Below are 19429 nucleotides of genomic sequence, written 5' to 3'. Positions count from 1 at the left end.
AACACAGTTAAATCTCAGATGGGGAGTTAGAGCTCACTTTGCTTTTTATTTTACTACCTAACTTCATAATAACTAGGCAACAATGCATCATTCTATGTATGTCATGTTGCATTCTAAATAGAGTATTCCTAGTAGAGTAAAATGCAAGAGATTTAGCTATTTCTATATATCTTAGGTATTTGGGGCCTTCTATTATTAAGTTCTGCACTGCAGAGTTACTTAGCTTATTTCCAGTTGTATGTGAAAGAGTCATTTCATATTAGATTCATGTGGCTGATTTGGGGCTGAGTGGCATTAGTTTACAATCTAACAGCAGAAAGTCTGTTATCTTTAGCAAAACACCTTGAGAACGACCATTACTTGTCTATTTATTTACACTTCTCAGCTTAAAAAATTCTTTATTATGGAAAATTTCAAACGTTTATAAATGCAAAGATTGCTTTCTGTACCTATCCCAGCTTCAACAGTTAGCTATTCAGGGCTAATCCTGTATCATCTCTATTCCCACCTACTTCCTTCCTTCCCCAGATTATTTTGAAGTAAATCCCAGATACCATATAATTTCCTCTATCAGTATTTCCATATGTGTTTGGAGAGTCATTTTAGCTTTAGAAATATAGATTTCAGGCTATCGCCAGGTAAAATAAAGGGAAAGCTCTGAAGCCAAGGGAGGGATTTTAATGTTCCAGAGGTTGTATACTCATCTATAAATTAAGGGGTAGAGGATATTATCTACCTCAGAGAGTACTAGGATAAATGAGTTAATGTGTTTGAATATATTGTATGACTTTAAAAGTGGCATAAATCGTAAGATAGCATCAGTTATATAAATGAGCATAGCTTTTGTTAGAAGAATAGTTGGTTGATGGAACTTGTTAATCTAGTGCTAACTTGTCCAAGTAGTCTCTACATTAAATCCTTATGTCAGGCATACAGTTAATGCATATGTATTAGCACCTGCTGCTAGCCAGCCTCAGTGCCCTCATTGAGCATTCAGGTTTTTATGGACCATAGAGAAATGCTTTACTTCAAAGCAAAGTTTATATTCCTGCTTTAAATAGTCATACAATACTTTCTCCTTTCGCACTATTTTAAGTCTACTGATATATTTTCATTTCAAGGTTAACCAAATGTTAACTAAAAGGAAAAAATGCAGCTTTATTAAAGAAGCAAGAAGGAAGTAAGATTGCATTTATCAAAAGACAGTATGCAGTTAATTGGCATTTTTCTCAGTGGGGACCAATTATTATTTTTAAAAACTTACATCTACACCATTGCTGAAGAAAAATTATAGGTGTAAAATTTTATGACTCTTTTTTTCTTAAGCAGTATTATGATTATCTCATTTCAGATATACTGGAATGTTCTCCCGGAGCAGTTATTATCAATAATGCAGTTACACAATCCAGTGATAAATTATAGTCAAGGGAAAGAGAAATTAGTGGGTTCAGTAGAACTTTACGAATTCCCAACATCAATAAGGGGATCCACTGTGAATTACTGAAATTTTGCAAATTAGTGGGTAAGCAAACAATTGATAAGAAACATTAAAGGTTTCTATTTCATGGGGAAGTAATCTATTTACTTTCATATTTTAGTCTATTCTTAATTATGGCAATTTTTATAGTGGCCTAGTAAAGGTAAGTACTAATATATATTTTAGAAGGACAGAGAAGTCTTCACTGAAAAGTTTACTCTGTGTGCTGTGGTTTGCCCACTATGAAAGTGAACCAAACCTTTCCTTTTGAAGAATGTTTTCTGATTCTTATAACTTAAAATAAGAGATCATAAGGAGAGCATAGAGTTGAGAATGATAAGAATCATGTAGAGTAAAAGGAAGTAAAATTTTAACTTAAATGTGTAATAATTAGAATATTGTCATGTAGAGGGTATTGTGGCATCATAATAGTGAAAATCGTTATCCATGTTTTGGCACTGTTCACAGTGTAGTGAACACAGAGAATCATTACCCTTTCGATCTTATATCCTAGGCAGAAAAATCAATTAAAGACATTTCTGAAGAGTCTACTGCTTATATCTTTTCCAACAAATACAATAGTGTGTATTAAAGAAATTCAGCCTGACAAAACCTGGAGAATCAATGGAAAACTTCAATGCCATTAGAATTATTGTGATTTTATAGAGACAGCTTTAGACTAACATTTAAATGGGTGAAGAAAGCGTATTTCTATGTGTACAAATGGAGCAGAATTGAGTGTTCCAGGGAGACTGAAGAGAAATCATGAGAGAAGCATGCTGTCAGTGCGAGACTTGCAGGAATCACAACTACTTTTCCAGTGATATTTGACAGGAAGTTTATCTTCACCACCCCTATTTAAAGGCTGAATGATGATTTCTTTTTACTAGTTTAATAAGTTTGTTCAGTTTGGAGAACTGCTTTCACATCTATAACACAAAGAGAGAAAGATTGAAAATGCCTGTGGTATATAATTAATAATGAAGGAGCAGGGATTTGTTGGATGTCTTCTGAATGTAAGGCATTATGCTTGGTATAGTGAAGCTTATAAAAAATTATAAACAATGACCCCAGTCATGAAGTAACTGATAATCTACTTGGAAAGACAAGATAGATGTGCATATGCAGGAGGAACTTTCTAATGATTCCGAACATTTTGGGTAAATAAATGAGATGAGGGAAATGAATTAATGAGGCCTAGGGAGGATCTCAGAGCCAAACAAAGATAGGGTCTTGATAACTAAATAAGGAAGTCACTCCTGGATGGAAAAGAATAACGTTAAGTGCAGAAACTCCAGCTCAGCTCACTTAATACTAAGAATCAAACTTAGAAATGGAATTGTTTTATGTTTTAATTGCACAAGGAAAGGGAAATCAGGAGAAGTTAAAAGACTTGTTCAAGTTCATCCAGCTAGTTAGGGACAGCCCCAGGACCGAAAATTGGGTCTGCTGATTGACAATGCATATTTTTATATGTGTAGTTTGAAAAGCCTGGGGAAGTAGGCTGGAGCTAGATGATGGATGTTTGTGAATACCTCATTAAGCTGTTTGAATTAAATCCTATGGGTAACATGGACTAAAACGTTGAATTTCTCCAAAATACCTAACAAGCAAATTGACAAACTACGAACTAATTCTTTCTTTGTTTTTTTTTTTTTTTTGAGATGGAGTCTCACTCTGTTGCCCAGGCTGGAGTGCAGTGGCGCGATCTCAGCTCACTGCAAGCTCTGCCTCACTATGGGCTAATTATTTCTTATTGTACATACCTGCTTTTTAATGTTTTTTACCCCCCACTGTTTTCCATTACACTCCTCTGTCCTGGTTTCTGTCTTCTCTCTTTGAATACTCTTCCTCATTTTCTCTTCCATCCCTGGCCTTTTAACTTTAAAGGTTCTGCCTCTCTTATGCTTCCCTTGGTTTCCATCTAGTCCCATGGTGTTTCATTTCATATGAATTTGGGTAAAAATTGGTGTGCAAGATGGAAACTTTATTTTCTATAATTATATATCATTTTGTTTTGAACCCCTGTTTGTGCTGGTAGCAGAAAATGGTAGTAGTAGTCAGGATCAATTATGTCGGTCTCTTTTGATCTAAAAGTTTCTTTACCATCCCAAGGGTTCTCTTCTCCATGTCCTCCTCTGAAGATGGCAACAGAGTACAGGAGAAAGCTTAAGCATCCCCATGTCGATGAGAGAGGGGCAGGGGCTCTGGTCTTCTTCTGTTGGCCCCTGCTGAACTTAGATGACATGAACCCTGTGATTTTGGGATGCTGACCTCTGTCCTTATTAAATGTTTATGGCATCTGTAACTCATGGCCTCTTTTATCATCATGGTTTAAACCCAAGGAATTACCCATGATGCCCCAACTCTCCCCTTGGGGTTACTATTTTTGGTCCTCTGAGGCTTGATTGTGACTTTCTTGGCATTCTTAGTTTAAGCAGCCTACTCTGTGGCCCTCAGTACAGTGATGGCCAAGTGAACTCACCTGCCAGCCCCAGAGCTGTCTTCTACATTGGCACAAGACACATGGGGGCTTTGGATTCCCATCCATACCACACACAGCCCATGGGGAACTCACTGGCACTAGGGGACCCTATCTCAGCCCCATCAGCTCCAGTGCCTTCTTCATCCTTTTCTATTCTTCTGTCCCAGGTGCCTACAATTCAATTATTCATTCAACAAGTATTTACTGAGTGCCTAATAGGTGTCAGGCACTATGTGTACAAAGTATACCACAGTGAGCAAAATAGACAAGGCCTCTGCTCTCATGGGCCTTATATATATAGTGTTATGATGATCATGAAGCTTCTTCAAAGCTCCTGGTCTTTTCTGTCTGTGCCCCAGTTTCCCCCTCAAACTCTCCGTGTATCTCCATCAACAGCCCAACTCTAATCCCAAGGTTCACATCTGCTGGAGTGGATGTGAGAAGGAAAAACAAGGAGGCTTGCACTTGCTCTTTCATTTTCTCTTCCTTCTGGCAGGCTCTTATTTTGAGCTCCAGAAGAAATTTCCAGTTCCCACCTTTCTGCCAGAAGCTACCCTTGCATCTATTATATCCTTCTTTTTCTCCAGGTATTCTTTTCCCCTGTCTTCTCCTGGGTCTATAAATCTCAGCCTCATAAACTGGTCTTAATAGTAGAAGAAAAGAACTCTGGAGAAGTGCACAAAATTTTCTGCGAAGGCAAAATATGTTGGGATGTATTTCGCAACATAATTTCCACACCCATTTGCTGGAGATCACCAAAGCTGCCTGTCTGATCTCAGTCTCTCTGTGTGCCAGACCTATATTTTGAACCGAACATTCACCTGCATGTCTAACAGGTACTTATGCTCGGCAAGTCCACAGTGAATGGATTCTCCTCCCTTGATCAGCCATGTTCTGTCTCCTCATATCACCTTAATTGTAACCTTGACATCTTCAATTCACTCTCTCTGAAATCCTGTATTCATTTTGTTAGCAAGCTCTACTAATTCTGTCTTTGAAATGTCTGACAAATCCATCTTATCCTTTCAGTTCTCATTCTCATTATCTTGCATTGTATCATTGCAAGATCCAACTTTCTTGTCTCTAGTTTTTTCCTTACTTCTACCAAGTGATTCAGTCAGTATATCACCTCTGCACTGTCCACTAGGGGCCATTAAGGAGAATGTGTGTACTGGGGGTGGGGTGGTATAATTGTTGTTTATCACTGTTAGCAGCCAGGGATGCTGATATGTCGTATACATTGACAGTCCTGCACAAAATGTGAGAAACAGAACCAGCAGTAGATACATATTCAGATATTTATTGCAAGGAACTGGCTTACATGATTGTGGGGACTGACGAGGCAAGTGCAAAATCCATAGGGATGGTTGGCAGGAGGAGCAGGCTGGAAATCTTGGTCATGGGCTGAAGCTGTTGTCCACAGGCTGAATCTCTTCCTCATCTCAGAGATGCCTCAGCTCCACTTTGGAGACCTGCCACCTGATTAAATCAGTTCCATCCAGATTATCAGGGATCATCTCCCTCCCTTAGCCATCTTCCACATTCCTACCCAAACTATTTTCCAAAAAAAAATCTGATCTTGGTAAATTGTTTCATGCTTATGACAATAAGTAAATGCTCATGTAGTGAGTCCTAAAAATTTTCTCTAAGCTTTTGGTGAATCTAAAAAAAGATTCCTATGACAATTTGATATTGCCAGAGTCAAAATATGGCATACATAAGTGTCATCTTAAATTCTATCTACTTTGGAGGAGCAGGCTGGTAGAGCAATTATTAGCAAATATTATTTTTTAAATTCACAAACTGTTCATAACTTCACTTCTTTGTTATAAAATTCTTATTGTAGTTTTCTAATCTATGATTTTTAGCAGACATTGACAGATACTGATATTTTTCATAAATTCTCAGATGTCTTTAAAGTTGAGCATATAAGAATTGAACAGATATGTAAGCATCTAGATTCTCATTTTTTTAATGCAAATTTTAAAAATGTGCTATTTATTTATCTGGGTTGCTTTATTTTTATTATACCATATGTCATTTACAATTGCTGAGCACACCACTAAAGGCATGTGTCTGCAATCCTCTGCTAGGAGATTAAATTAAGCCATGTAGAAAATGATGTATTTTTAAAGGACAATATTTTTGTGAACATCTTTGCTTTTATTGTCTGGTTAATTGTTGACTGAATTTCTCCCAAGGCTGTGAAAATGCTACAAGTAATGATGTAGGAAGAGAAATATCAGGAAAAACCATGACTTGTTTTGGAAATGTTCTATGCTCATTATGTTATATGAAAATAAAGCAATGCCTTATAGGCTTCCTCACAAATACAGACACAATTCTCACATCCACACTACAATTCTCTCTTTTTTATTGACATATAATTTACATGTAGTAAAATGTACACATCTTTAGGTGCCTAGTTCAGTGGCTTTTGGCACATGTGTAACCTCCACCCCAAACAAGAGTCAGAACATTTATCTCACCTCAGAATGTTCCCTTAAGCCTCTTTCTATACAATTCTCTGCCCCAGGATGTAGACTGGTGATTTCTGTCACTATAAATGACTTTGCCTGTTGTTTGACTTCATTTAAATCAAACACATGTTCTCTTTAGTGGCTGGCTTTTTTTCCATGACAAAATATCTATGAGATTCACCCACGTGGTGTGTATTAGTAATTTGTTCATATTGCTAGGCAGTGTTAAATTATATGACTACACCGTAGTTTGTTTATCTGTCCTGTTGATGAACACTTACGTTTTCTCCAGATTTGGAATTTCTTAACACTGTTGAAAACCTATTTACAAAAAGACCCATACAAAAATGTTTATAACTTTTTTCTCTTAGATAAAGACCTAGAAATAGAGTTTCAGGGTTATAGGTAGTTGTTTAACTGTTTAACTGTTAAAGAAAGCACCAAATAGTTCTTCAAAATTGTACTGTTTAACACTTTCAGAAGCAGTATATGAGAGTTCTAGACGTTCCACATCCTTGCCACTATTTGGTATTGTCAGTCTTTCCGATTTTAGCCTTTGAGGTGTAATGATACTTCTTTCTGGTTTTAGTTTGCATTTTCCTGATGATCAATGAGGTTGAGCATATTTATGTTTGATATTAGCTATTTATATATCTTTGTGTATGTGTATGTGTTAAATATCTGTTCAAATCTTTCGCCTGTGATTTTATTGGATTACTTGTCTGTTTTTGTTGATTTGTAGGAGTTCTTTATATATGCCAGATAATCAGCCTATTGTCAAACATATGTATTGCAAACACTTTGTATAGTCTATGGCTTGCCTGTTTTTTTTAATTAATGGCATTTTTTGGATAAACAGAAAATTTTAATTTTGATGAAGACTTATTCATGTAATTGTTTGTGGTGGTCAGTGTTTTTTGCCTCTTTGTAATGAAATTGTTGCCTACCCCAAGGTTGCAAAAATAAGATTCTTTATATTTTTGTAAATGTTTTAGACCTATGATCCCTTTTGATTTAATTTTGTGTATAGAATAATGAGGAGATTGACTTTTTTTTTTTTTTTTTTTTGGTCATTTGGGTATCCAGTTTTTCCAGCATCACTTCTTTAAATGTCTAGTCTTTTCCCATGGATTTTGCTAAGCATCTTTATTGAAAATTGCCTGACAATATATATGTAGATCTACTTACTTTTTTCTTTTTTGTTTATAAATATTTTTAAATTTTAAATTTTAAAGTTTTAATTATTTTGGGTACATAATAATTGTACATTTTTATGGTGTACATGTGAAATTTTGATACAAGAATAAAATGTTTAATGATCAAATCCAGGTAATTGGGGTATCAGCCACCTCCAACATTTATCATTTGTTTAGGTTAGAAACATTCCAATCGCATTCATTTAGTTATTTTAAATATACAATAAATTATTGTTAGCTATAGCCACCCTGTTTTGCTACCAAACACTAAATCTTATTCCTTTTATCTTACTGTATTTTTGTACCCAACCATTCCTTTTTTATCCCCCCTCTCCTCTCCTCTTCCCAGCCTCTGGTAACCATTATTCCACTCTTTATCTCCATGAATTCGATACTTTTTAGCTCCCACGTATAAGTAGGAACATTTTGTATTTCTCTTTCTGTGCCTGGCTTATTTCACTTAACATAATGTCTTTCAGTTCCACCCATGTTGTTGAAAATGACAAGAGTTCATTCTTTTTTATGACTGAAAAATTTCCCATTTCTTTATCAATTCATCTGTTGATGAGTACTTAGGTTGATTCCAAATCTTGGCCATTGTGAATAGTGCTATAATAAAAATGAGCATGCAGATATCTCTTCAACATACTTATTTCTTTTCTTGTGTATAAATACCTAGCAATGGGATTGCTGGATCATATGGTATTTCTATTTTTAGTTTTTAAAGGAAACTCCATACTATTCATTATAGTGGCTGTACTAATTTACATTCCCACCAACAGTCTGCAAGGGTTCCCCTTTCTTGCAGGTCTATTTCTGAACTCTATTCTGTTCCATGGATTATATGTCTCTTCTTAGACCAATACCACACCGTTTTGATTTTTGTAGCTTTTAAAAAATGTTTTAATTTTAATTGGCAAAAAATTATATATATTGTATACAACATGATGTTTTGAATATATATATGTGGAATGGCTTAACTGAGTTAATTAACATATGCATTACCACACATATACTTTACCACATAACATATGCATTACCACACAGTATAATTTTTGTGGTGAGAACACTTAAAATCCAATCTCAGTATTTTTCAAGAATACAGTATATTGTTATTAAGTATAGTCATCATGCTGTGCAATAGATCTCTTGAACTTGTCCTCCCATCTCACCGAAACTCTGTATCTTTTGATATTGTAGCTTTTTAATAAGTCTCAAAACAAGCCCTGTAAGTCCTCCAACTTTGTTGTTCTTTGTCAAATTTGATTTGGGTATTCTAGGTCTGTCGTATTTCCTTATTAATTTTAGAATAAGTTTGTCAATTTCGTCAAAAAATCATACCTACAATTTTTATTTTTACCCCTTGTTTTAACATGGAGAATCTTGGCAATATTTTAAAAAATCAATCTTTTATTTTACTTATTCAACAAAATTTATTAAGCATTTATTCTTTCCTGGGACCTATTCTAGTATTCTCCTGATACAGTAGTGAACCAAACAGCCACAGACTCCCTCCTTCATAGTGAGAGAAGACAAATAATAGATAAATAAAGCTATATTTAAGTACTATGAACAAAAATAAAAGAAGGCAAGGTAATAGAAAGTGATTGTAGACACAGGGAGACAGGCTATTTTAAATAGGGATGTCAGTGAAGGGCTTTATAATTACATGGCATTTGGGCAGAGACCTGAATACAGTTGACCTTTAAACAATGTGGGTTTGAACTGCATGAATCCACTTATACCTGAATTTTCTTCTGCCTTTGCCACTCCTGAGGCAGCAAAACCAACCCCTCCTCTTCGTCTTCCTCGTCTTCAGCCTACCCAATGTGAAGATGACAAAGATGAAGACCTTTATGATGATCCACTTCCACTTAATGAATAGTAAGTATAGTTTCTCTTCTTTGTGATTTTCTTAATAACAAGCTAGAGGAAAGAAAATGTTATTAAGAAAATCACAAGGAAGATAAACTATATTTACCATATGACATATCAAGTATGTATTAATTGTTTATGTTATTGGTAAGCTTCTAGTAAGCAGTAGGCTATTAGTAGATAAGTTTTTAGAAAGTTTAAAAGTTATACATAGATTTTTGACTGCATGGAGTATTGGTGCCCCTCACTCCCATGTTGTTCAAGGGTCAACTGTACATTAAAGGGATGAGCTCTGCAAATATCTGAAGGCACAACATTGGTAGCAGAAGGAGTAGCATGCCCAAAGATCCTGAGGTAGGAGTGAGCCTGCCAAGCTCGGGGAACAGCAAGGAGGCCTGTGTGTCCAGAGTGCGGTGAAGCAGGGAGAGACAGTTGGACATGCAGGTGCCATAGTCCCTGGCATGCACTTGAGTAATATGAGTTCTGAGCAAGCCAAGGTGGCACCACTAGGCTTTAAAATGATATAGGTGGCCGCTGAGTAGGAATAAACCACTGGGAGCCAAGAATGAAATCAGGGAAATTGGTTAAGAAGAGATTGCAGTGGGCCAAGCAAAAGACAATGGTGACTCTTTTTCTTGACTTTTAATTCTTTCTCTACTGGCAATTAATCAGTTTGGAATTTTGACAACATGTGCAAAATGTGCAGTTTAACAAGAACTAGACCTTTCCTTATGTAACTCTGTGTTAAAAATGAAACAGTCAATGAGGTTCTAATTTGTGTGTTTCATTCCTGTTGATAACCACTCATTTCTAATTCCATACTCTTTAATTCCTTAAGCATTGGTAAATTTCAATGACATTGTTTTTTTGAGAAACAAAAAATTTCTTAAAACTTGCCCACTTGATTGTTCTCTGTACATTGTTCCTTCCCTTCCCTTCCCTTCCCTTCCCTTCCCTTCCCTTCCCTTCCCTTCCCTTCCCTTCCCTTCCCCTCCTCTCCCCTCCCCTCCCCTCCCCTTCCCTTCCCTTGTCTTTCTTTTTTGAGATACAGTCTCACTCTGTCACCCAGGATGGAGTGCAGTGGTGTGATCTTGGCTCACTGCAACCTCCACCTCCCATGTTCAAGTGATTCTCCTGCCTTCGCCTCCTCAATAGCTGGGATTATAGGCACCCACCACCATGCCTGTCTAATTTTTATATTTTTAGTAGAGATGGGGTTTCACTATTTGGCCAGGCTGGTCTCAAACTCCTGACCTCAAATGATCGGTCCACTTTTGGCCTCCCAAAGTGCTGGGATTAAAGGCATGAGCCACCATGCCTGGCCCATTGTTTCTTTCTTTTTTTCTTTTTTTTCTTGAGACAGAGTCTTGCTCTGTTGCCCAGGCTGGAGTGCAGTAGTATGATCTCAGCTCACTGCAACCTCCGCCTCCCAGATTTAAGCAATTCTCGTGCTTCAGCCTTGCGAGTACCTGGGATTACAGGTGCCTGCCACCATGTCTGGCTAATTTTTGTATTTTTAGTAGAGACCAGGTTTCACCTTGTTGGCCAGACTGGTCTCAAACTCCTGACCTCAGGTGATCTGTCTGCCTCAGCCTCCTGAAGTGCTAGGATTACAGGTGTGAACCACCACGCCCAGCCCCCATTGTTTCTTTTAAATGTTAAATAGAATTACCTGATCCTGGCCTCATTTGAAATGCTTTTAAATATATTGGTATATACATTTAGTTCTATTGGCATGTTAGTCTGCTGTCTTGGAAAAACATGGTGGTCAATATTGTTGTGATGGACCAGATCTTCTGTATTCTTAACAAATGATAATTTCAGATTATGACATTGTTTTCCTTCTCCTGTTTGTATTATTCCTTCTAGAAAACCTGTATTTGAGTTAAAAGTGATAGAAAATCCATTCATTTCTGATACAGTACTAGGTTAGTTATGGGATAACAGTGAAACATTTTTAACCATAATAAATTTGATACTGGAGTTTTAGATTGAATTGTAATGACCAATTTATTCCCTAATTTATTTAATTTAATCACAGCTCATTAATATGTAATAGTGCTTTTAAGAAGTTCTAATTAAGATAGTATAATAATGAGATCATAACTATGTCGTGACAGTAAAATTTTTAGCTTTGTGTAAATATTTAATAAGTTCAAAATAAATAAGATCCAACCTAAAGAGAATATTTTCTTTATTATATAATCCATATAAATTAGTTATTTTTAGGGCCCCAAAACACCAGTTTTTCTGGTTTAGATTTAACTATTGCTCTCTTAACTGTATGTAGAGAATGGGAGAAGGGAAATTCTTCAAGATTCCCTGATGAAAATAGACGATGTTACCATCCAAACCATTTTGGGAAAGCTGGACACAGTGGTGTGCCTCTGTATTTCCAGCTACTCAGAAGACAGAGGCAGGATGATCCCTTAAACCTGGAGGTTCAAGAACAGCCTGGGCAACATAGTGAGAACCTATTTCTAAAAAACAAACAAAAACTAACTTTCAGGATCAAAGATTAAAGATTTCCATCTACCACTGGGTAGGGGGTGGGACCAGGCTCCAGGCTTATTCCATCAGCCCACCTCTCTGATGTGGCAAAGCCAAGTCTTCCATAGGGAAGCCTGGAGAAAAGGTTCCTATCTCACCACTACAGTGAGCAGTTCACTCAGCTATGGTCTAGTCCACAAGGTTCCTTAATCATCTGACCACACTGGCTGATTTTTAAAAATATACCTTAAAATGTAGGGACTAAGTTTATTTACAATAGTATGCAGTCAATGGCCTGTCTCCTAGTTTGAATTTTCTTTGTGCAATCATCCATGAAAAGCATAGAATGCGGTGCCACTGATAAAAGATCACCTCAGCTGGATGAATTTCTAGCACCTGGTAGCACTAAATTGAGATATTTAAGGGTACAGTTTATTAACAAAACAGATGGAAGAAACTGGGTAAAAATATACCTAATAGAATATGAATATTTCAGAACACGAAGAAATAGTGCATTTTTTAGAGTTCTAAAGTAAAGCATCTATAGGATATAGCTGTTGTTATGCTTTATATTTATTTCTTGATTTTCTTTCTCTCCTAAAACTTTCTGGCAATTTTAAAAATTGCACTGATTTTAATAAAATAGATGCCCTTAATTTTCCTACTGTAGCAGTTAATTTGGGTAATGTCAGTCTGTTACTGTTAGAATTGCTATTCAACTGAAAATGTATTATGATCTGCTGCACACATAAAAATATTACATTATAATGCGCAAAACCGAGCTAAACATAATTGTGCCTATACTAGCGTGGTGACAGGAAGCATCTTCTATAATGGTGCTGATTTCCATATCAGTGATAATTTTATTGTCTGATTTGCATTGTATTCTCCTTGCTGCCGTATTGATATCCGGAATGTGTCTATCCATTCCTAGGATAGATGCATGCAGATGCCAAAAAAGCTAGTTAACTCCCTCTCCTACTCCTTGAAAAATCTTAGTAATTAGAAAGTGAAAAAGATTATAGCAGCCAAATTCTGTCTCCAAAAACTTTGTCTTTTTTCTTGCCTAAATCCCTTTAATAGGTTAATGTACTTGCTGGATGTGTCTTCTGAGGACAACTTAATGGCTCAACTATTTATTGAGCCTTTGCTATGTGTAAGGCATTGTGCAAAGCACTAAAGGATTTAAAATGGACTAAAGTGCCCCCAGTTCTTCAAGGAACAATTTTATAAAGAGTTGGATACTCAAATACTCACAGTGAAAAACTCCAGAAATCACAGTAGGGAAAATGTGTGGCATATGGTTTATGGCAAGGTCAAAAATTATATCAATTTTTTTTTGAAGCAAAAACTGCTGCAAGGGATTGTTATAGAAATATAATTTTTTTTTTTTTTTGAGACAAGAGTCTTGCTCTGTCACCCAGGCTGCAGTGGCACAATCTCGGCTCACTGCAAGCTCCGCCTCCTGGGATCATGCCATTCTCCTCCTTCACCCTCCCGAGTAGCTGGGACTACAGGCGCCCACCACCATACCCGGCTAATTTTTTTGTATTTTTTAGTAGAGACAGGGTTTCACTGTGTTAGCCAGGATGATCTTGATCTCCTGACCTCGTGATCCACCTGCCTCAGCCTCCCAAAGTGCTGGAATTGCAGGAGTGAGCCACCATGCCTGGCCTAGAAATACAAATTTTAAACCCAAACTATCCATCTATATTATCATATTTTTATGCATACAGAGTCTGAAAAAGCATCTCTCTCAGATTGTAAATTCCCCTTTATCAGAATTTATGCAAACAGTCAATTACCCATGGATGAAATTTTGGCAGTTACAAGTGACTATTGATTTATGACCCAATTGGTTCTTGGGTTTTGATTGCAAGTCCAGCATCCTTAAGTCTCGAATTGCCTTTTTCAGCGGGGACTCCAGCTTCTCCTGACTCTTCATTTGTTCAAAGAAAAATGTTTTCCTCTGATGTTTTATCCATGCCTGTTCTTAAGAGACACAAAGCCTTTGTTAAAGTTTTACTAGTTTTAGGGATATTTGAATTCCAGCATCTTAATTGCATCGACAGAATAAAAAGTTTTCTCAATTCAAAAATTCTCCTTCATCTTTTTTCAACCTTGGTAATGTTGACACATCTTGGGTGTAAAGTCCTGAAAAGGTTGCAGATGCCAGCTGTGGTCTTCAGGATAGGGTAGAAGATGATTTACTTAGAATAAAAAAGGTCATAAGAAGGAAAAGGCCTTGAATTGGGTTTTTACTTCTGTGTAAATTTCTAATGACTTCAGTTGAGGATAGTTAGAGGAAGAAGTGTTTTGTGGTTTGGGACGAAGAAAAGAGGTAGGCATGGAAGAAGTTGAGTTGGTTTTGCAATAAAGTTTTGAGCCTTAGAAAGAGCTCCTGGATTTGGTATCAGGGGCTGAGTGTGGCAGAGCTGAGGCTGGACTTAGAAGCCCCATACTAGCCTTAGGCATTGGAAAAATTTCTGAGTAGCATATATCTTTTGCCAGAGAGCGGCCAAAGCATTTCCTATCTCAGCTTGTAAGTTAGCCAACCAGGGTGGACCTCAGAAGCAGAAATTACCAACTCAGAGTCATAAAACAGCCTTTGAACATTGGATGTACTAATTATGGAAAATCAAAGTTAAAATACTTCTTCACCTGCAAATTAACTTCAACAAAACAAGGAGCTTGGTGAAACTTTGAAGCATCACTGAAAAGAATCTCAGGGAAAAGAAATAAACAGCAGTTGATCAGACAGTTTGCAATGCACAAATGTTTTTTATATTTTAAAAATCTTTTCATCTTACCTATAGAATATAAATATATGAAAGCTTTTAGAGGTTTATTTCTGATTCTAGTTATCCCTAAGATCTTAGGTTTTCTTCATCTGCAAATTCTATTATTATGGAGTTTTTAGAAACCTGTGCCTTGGAGCTGTGTCATTTTACTGTAGGAAAAAAATAAAATACACATAAATCTGAAATAAATAAGGCTGTCTCTGAAATGAGCATCATTGGAGCCTTTTTAGTCAAGAAGTGCTAGGTAATTTGTGACTAAATCATCTTGGACACAATTCATAGAGGGAATTCTTTCCCCTTCAATAAATGCACCTTTTTCTTTCTTCTCACACTCTCTGCCTGTTATCCTTTCCTCCATCATGGCCTTTCTTTGTCTTTTTGTCTACCTGATCTGTAGCTTTACTTTGCCAGCACTGTTTAGCCCCACGGCCTAAAAAGGCTCTTCACGCTTGCTGCAAATAGTCCCATACAATGAACATCTTAGGAGTTGCTTGGGTAAAGAAACAAGTGGTACTTTTTTACTGATTCATAGTCATTCCTTCCGCACGGTCTTTCTCTTAGAAAAATGAAAACTTCCAGCATCAGTGGCATTAATTAATTAATTTTTATTGACCCTTGAGACATAATTTTTGCAGTTTCTAATACTATTATTTAGGGAAATGTGGAATTACACAACCAGATTGATGACTTTGTAGTGCTATCATAATGGAAATGCATCCATCCGTTTTGGAGGATTCAGGAGGACCCTGTGGCTAGTTCTGCAGAGAGTGTTCAAGCCAGGCAGTAGTGTAGAGTCCCAAATGGTTTGTAAGTTCTGTTCTCTGTAGCTCTTCTCTTTTTGGAAAACCTTGCCTCTCACTCTCCATGGCCTGGCTTTGTCTGCTACTAATTTTCCTGGAGTTTTGAAGAGAATAAGCCTTACTTATTTGCTGTGGTACTGAGAGCATTTGATAGCAAATGTTTTTGAAAAAACTTAAGGGAGAGAAATTTCTCCTAAATTAATATAGTCTATTTCTTAGAAGTACATATTTCCCCCCGCTACTGGGTTATATGGGCCTTTTCTACTGAGCACTCTTGCCACTTCCATCCTTTTTGATCCAATGTAGCTTATAGACCTGCATCTTTTTGTATTTATGGACTGAATAGATTCTGTAACAGGTGTATAGGTGGAACTACTGATGCCTCTTCTGCATCAAACATTTATATTGGTATTTGAAGCAGTTAATATATGTTCTAACAAGATTTAGGTTCTATAGAAGAAAGGATAGAGAAAGAGGCTATGAAAAACTGAATTTCTCTTTCCAGGAGACCTTTGAGAAGGCAAGTTTGAGTAGCAGCAGCAGTGGAGCAGCCAGCCTGAAAAGTGAACTTTCAGAAAGCGCAGACCTGCCCCCTGAAGGCTTCCAGGCCTCCTATGGTAAAGACGAAGACAGGGCCTGTGACGAAATCCTGTCAGATGATAACTTCAACCTGGAAAATACTGAGAAAGGTACTGCTAGTGGCAGTGTGTCAACATGAATGTATTCTGGACTCCTTCCTGTTTCAAGACTCATTTGCTTTTTTATTGTTTTTATTAATGTGCAGATACATATTCAGAGGTAGATGATGAATTGGACATTTCGGGTAACTCCAGCAGCTCCAGTTCAAGCCCTCTGAAAGAATCTACATTCAGTAAGCTTTCTGTTATCAATTTGCTGTTTGTGGGATTCCGGAAGACAGTGGTTTGGAAATCATACTTGAGCCAAGCAAATATCACCATATACATAACCCAGTGGTTTGTTTTTCAGGTGCAGTGCTAATTAGGACAGATGTGTCTGTCTCTCTGACAGAGCTCAAAGGTTAGCCAGCACAGTGGTTTTATATTTTCTCAGCTGTCAAATGAATAGTTTTACTATTTCTACCAGCAATTGCAGGTTCTAACTAGAGAGTCAAGATATCTAACTTGGAGACAGCCAAATAACCACAGGAGTAATGGACATGACCTTTTATGAGTCTGTTGGTTAGATGAATTTAAAGCCTGCAGAAGAAATTGGTCCTGGTATAGACTAATTTTTGTGCAATTTTATTTATATAAATCTAAAGGGATGTGTTACATTTAAAACAATAAAATAAAAGAAAATTTTTTAGAGTTATTAAAAATATGACATATAAATTCTGTCCATAATGTTAATCTTGACTCTTAATTTAAAACAGTAAAGAAAATAGTCATACTGGGATATGGGAAAGAAAAGGAAAAGGTATATTTAGATAAAGTTTAAAGATTATAAAGAGAGATAGAATCAAATACATGGAACAAACCTGAAACTTAAAGAGAAGTTAAAATAGAAAATGAAGAGAAACAATTTTTTTAAAAAAGAGTAAGTTGATAAAATATTAAAAACCATAGATAGAAATATTCTGAAATAAATTAAGTGAAAATAATTCTCCTCAGTGACTATACTATGAAAATCTCATAAAAGAACATTTAAAATAGCTTCTCTAAGGATCAAAGTAGAACCCTAAGGATTTAGCTACATTCCTTGTCCTTTCCAAACTTAATTGGTCCATTGAAATGATGATTAGATGTTCCATATTTTCTGGGACAACCCCAGTTTTCAATATTCTGTCCTATTTTCTCTGTAGATCCCTGCCTTCTACGTGTATTAATTTGTGATTGGGAAAACATGAAACTCATATGGGAAAAAATATTTATGCATATAAACATATATAACAAATTCCAGAAGAAGTTTATTACTGACTGTTTTGAGATAAGTTCAGTGTTCTATATACCTGGCAGCAATGGTGGGAGGGTTAGTGGGGAGGTAGGAAAGAGATGCTTGACCCTTAAATTTGCATATGGTAACTTGGCAAGGATGGTTGTGACATTTTATTGCATGACATTTTATTGTGTTTTGTTAGATATTAATAACAGGGTTGTTTTTGTTTGTTTAGCACATTTGCTTTAGAGAAAAAGCCCTTAAACAAACCTGACAAATAAATAACAATTTGTAACATATTTTAGTTCATGCTTTCATAATCAAAGACAATTTTTACAGTATGTACAATTGCTCAGGTAACAGAAATTCAGCATTGTTTTTTGTTGTTGTTATTGTGGTTTGCCATGAATAAAGCCATGTTTGTTTCTTGAATGTTGTTTGACTGCTTTCATGCTACAATGGCAGCAGAATTCAGTTGTGACATAGTATGGCTTGCAAAGCCTAGAATATTTCCTACCTACCGTTTACAGAGATAAGTTTGACTTTAGAACAATATGAGAGTGTTTATAGACAAAGCCATTCATGGAATATATATATTCTTTATTATTTTGAATTTTATAAAAAACTTATTTAAAATTTTTTCTGATATATAATATTTGTACCTATTTATGGATACTTGTGATATTTTGATATATGCATAGAATGTGTAGTCATTAAATTACACATTGTATGGGTAATTCAGATATTGATCACCTCAAACATTTATCATTTATTTGTGTTGGAAACATTTCAAATCTCCCCTTCTAGCTATTTTTAAATATTTAAACATTTTCTTTATCCATTCATCTGCTGAGGGATACTTAGTTTGATTTCATATCCTGGTGGTTGTGAGTAGTGCTGCAATAAACACGAGAGCAGAGATATCTTTTTGATATACTAACTTCCCTTCTTTTGGATATATACCAGTAGTGGGATTGCTGGATCATATAGAAGTTCTATTTTTAGTTTTTTGAAGAGAAACTTTATTTATTTATGTATTTTAAGTTTTTTTTTTTTTTTTTTTTTGAGACGGGGTCTCGCTCTGTCACCAGGCTGGAGTGCAGTGGCACGATCTTAGCTCACTGCAACCTCCGCCTCCTGGGTTCAAGCGATTCTCCTGCCTTAGCCTCCCGAGTAGCTGGGACTACAGGCATGCTCCACCACACCCAGCTAATTTTTGTACTTTTTAGTAGGGACGGGGTTTCATGTTGGCCAGGAAGGTCTCGCTCTCTTGACCTCATGATTCATCTACCTCGGCCTCACAAAGTGCTGGGATTACAGGTGTGAGCCACCACACCCGGCCGAGAACCTTTATACTGTTTTCCATAATGGCTACACTATTTTACAGTCCCACGAACAGTGTATGAGTTCCCTTTTCTCTGCATCTTCACCAGTATTTGTTGTTCAGTATTGTTTTATTAAAACATAAAAAATAAAAGATTTGCAGAGGAAATAATGTAAAGTTATTTCTATTTTCTTGTCTCAGACATTTTAAAGAGAAGTTTTAGTGCTTCAGGAGGAGAAAGACAATCGCAAACAAGGTAGGTGCAAATTGAACTCCTAGAAATATTTTTTGATTTTGCAGAGCTGAGTAATAACTCAGCTGAATTGAAACCTGATAGCCAGAAGTTTCCATGTGCCTGCGGAAACAGAAGGAGTTAGAGCTTACTTGCCCAGAACTGTTTATAGTTCATCAAGTAGCATACTGAAACAGGTACTGATCTTGGACCTGGGTCTTAGTCTAGCTCTGCCTTTTTCTAGCTTTGTGACCTTGAGCAAATCAGTTAGCCTCTCTGAGCTCAAGGGTGGGCCGGCGGGGTAGGGCAGCTGTGCTCCATGAGGTCATCTGGAGCCCTGGTCTTATAGCTTGTTCTTCCATATCCCCAGGGT

At 36.5% G+C, this 19429-nt stretch overlaps 1 protein-coding gene across 45 annotated transcripts in view; it reads left to right on the top strand.

The window, feature by feature from the left end:
- Positions 1-19429, top strand: part of NEK10 (NIMA related kinase 10) — a 259118-nt gene that overhangs the window by 176582 nt on the left and 63107 nt on the right. For 44 of the 45 annotated variants that reach the window (XR_010155540.1, XR_010155535.1, XR_010155533.1 and 41 more), the window contains 3 exons: positions 16110-16293; positions 16389-16475; positions 19026-19080. Coding sequence is in view for 33 of the 45 variants with exons in the window: in XM_016940607.2 (XP_016796096.1) it covers positions 16110-16293; positions 16389-16475; positions 19026-19080 (326 nt within the window). In the remaining 12 variants the exon portion in view is untranslated. Of the gene's footprint in view, positions 1-16109; positions 16294-16388; positions 16476-17426; positions 17933-19025; positions 19081-19429 lie in introns of those variants that run through there. The other variant, XM_016940608.3, reaches the window with a different exon arrangement.

This window comes from Pan troglodytes, chromosome 2 (assembly GCF_028858775.2).
Source record: "Pan troglodytes isolate AG18354 chromosome 2, NHGRI_mPanTro3-v2.0_pri, whole genome shotgun sequence".
NCBI lineage: Eukaryota > Metazoa > Chordata > Mammalia > Primates > Hominidae > Pan > Pan troglodytes.
The sequence above is the reverse complement of the archived record's forward strand: the minus strand, read 5'-3'. Positions and strand labels throughout refer to the sequence as shown.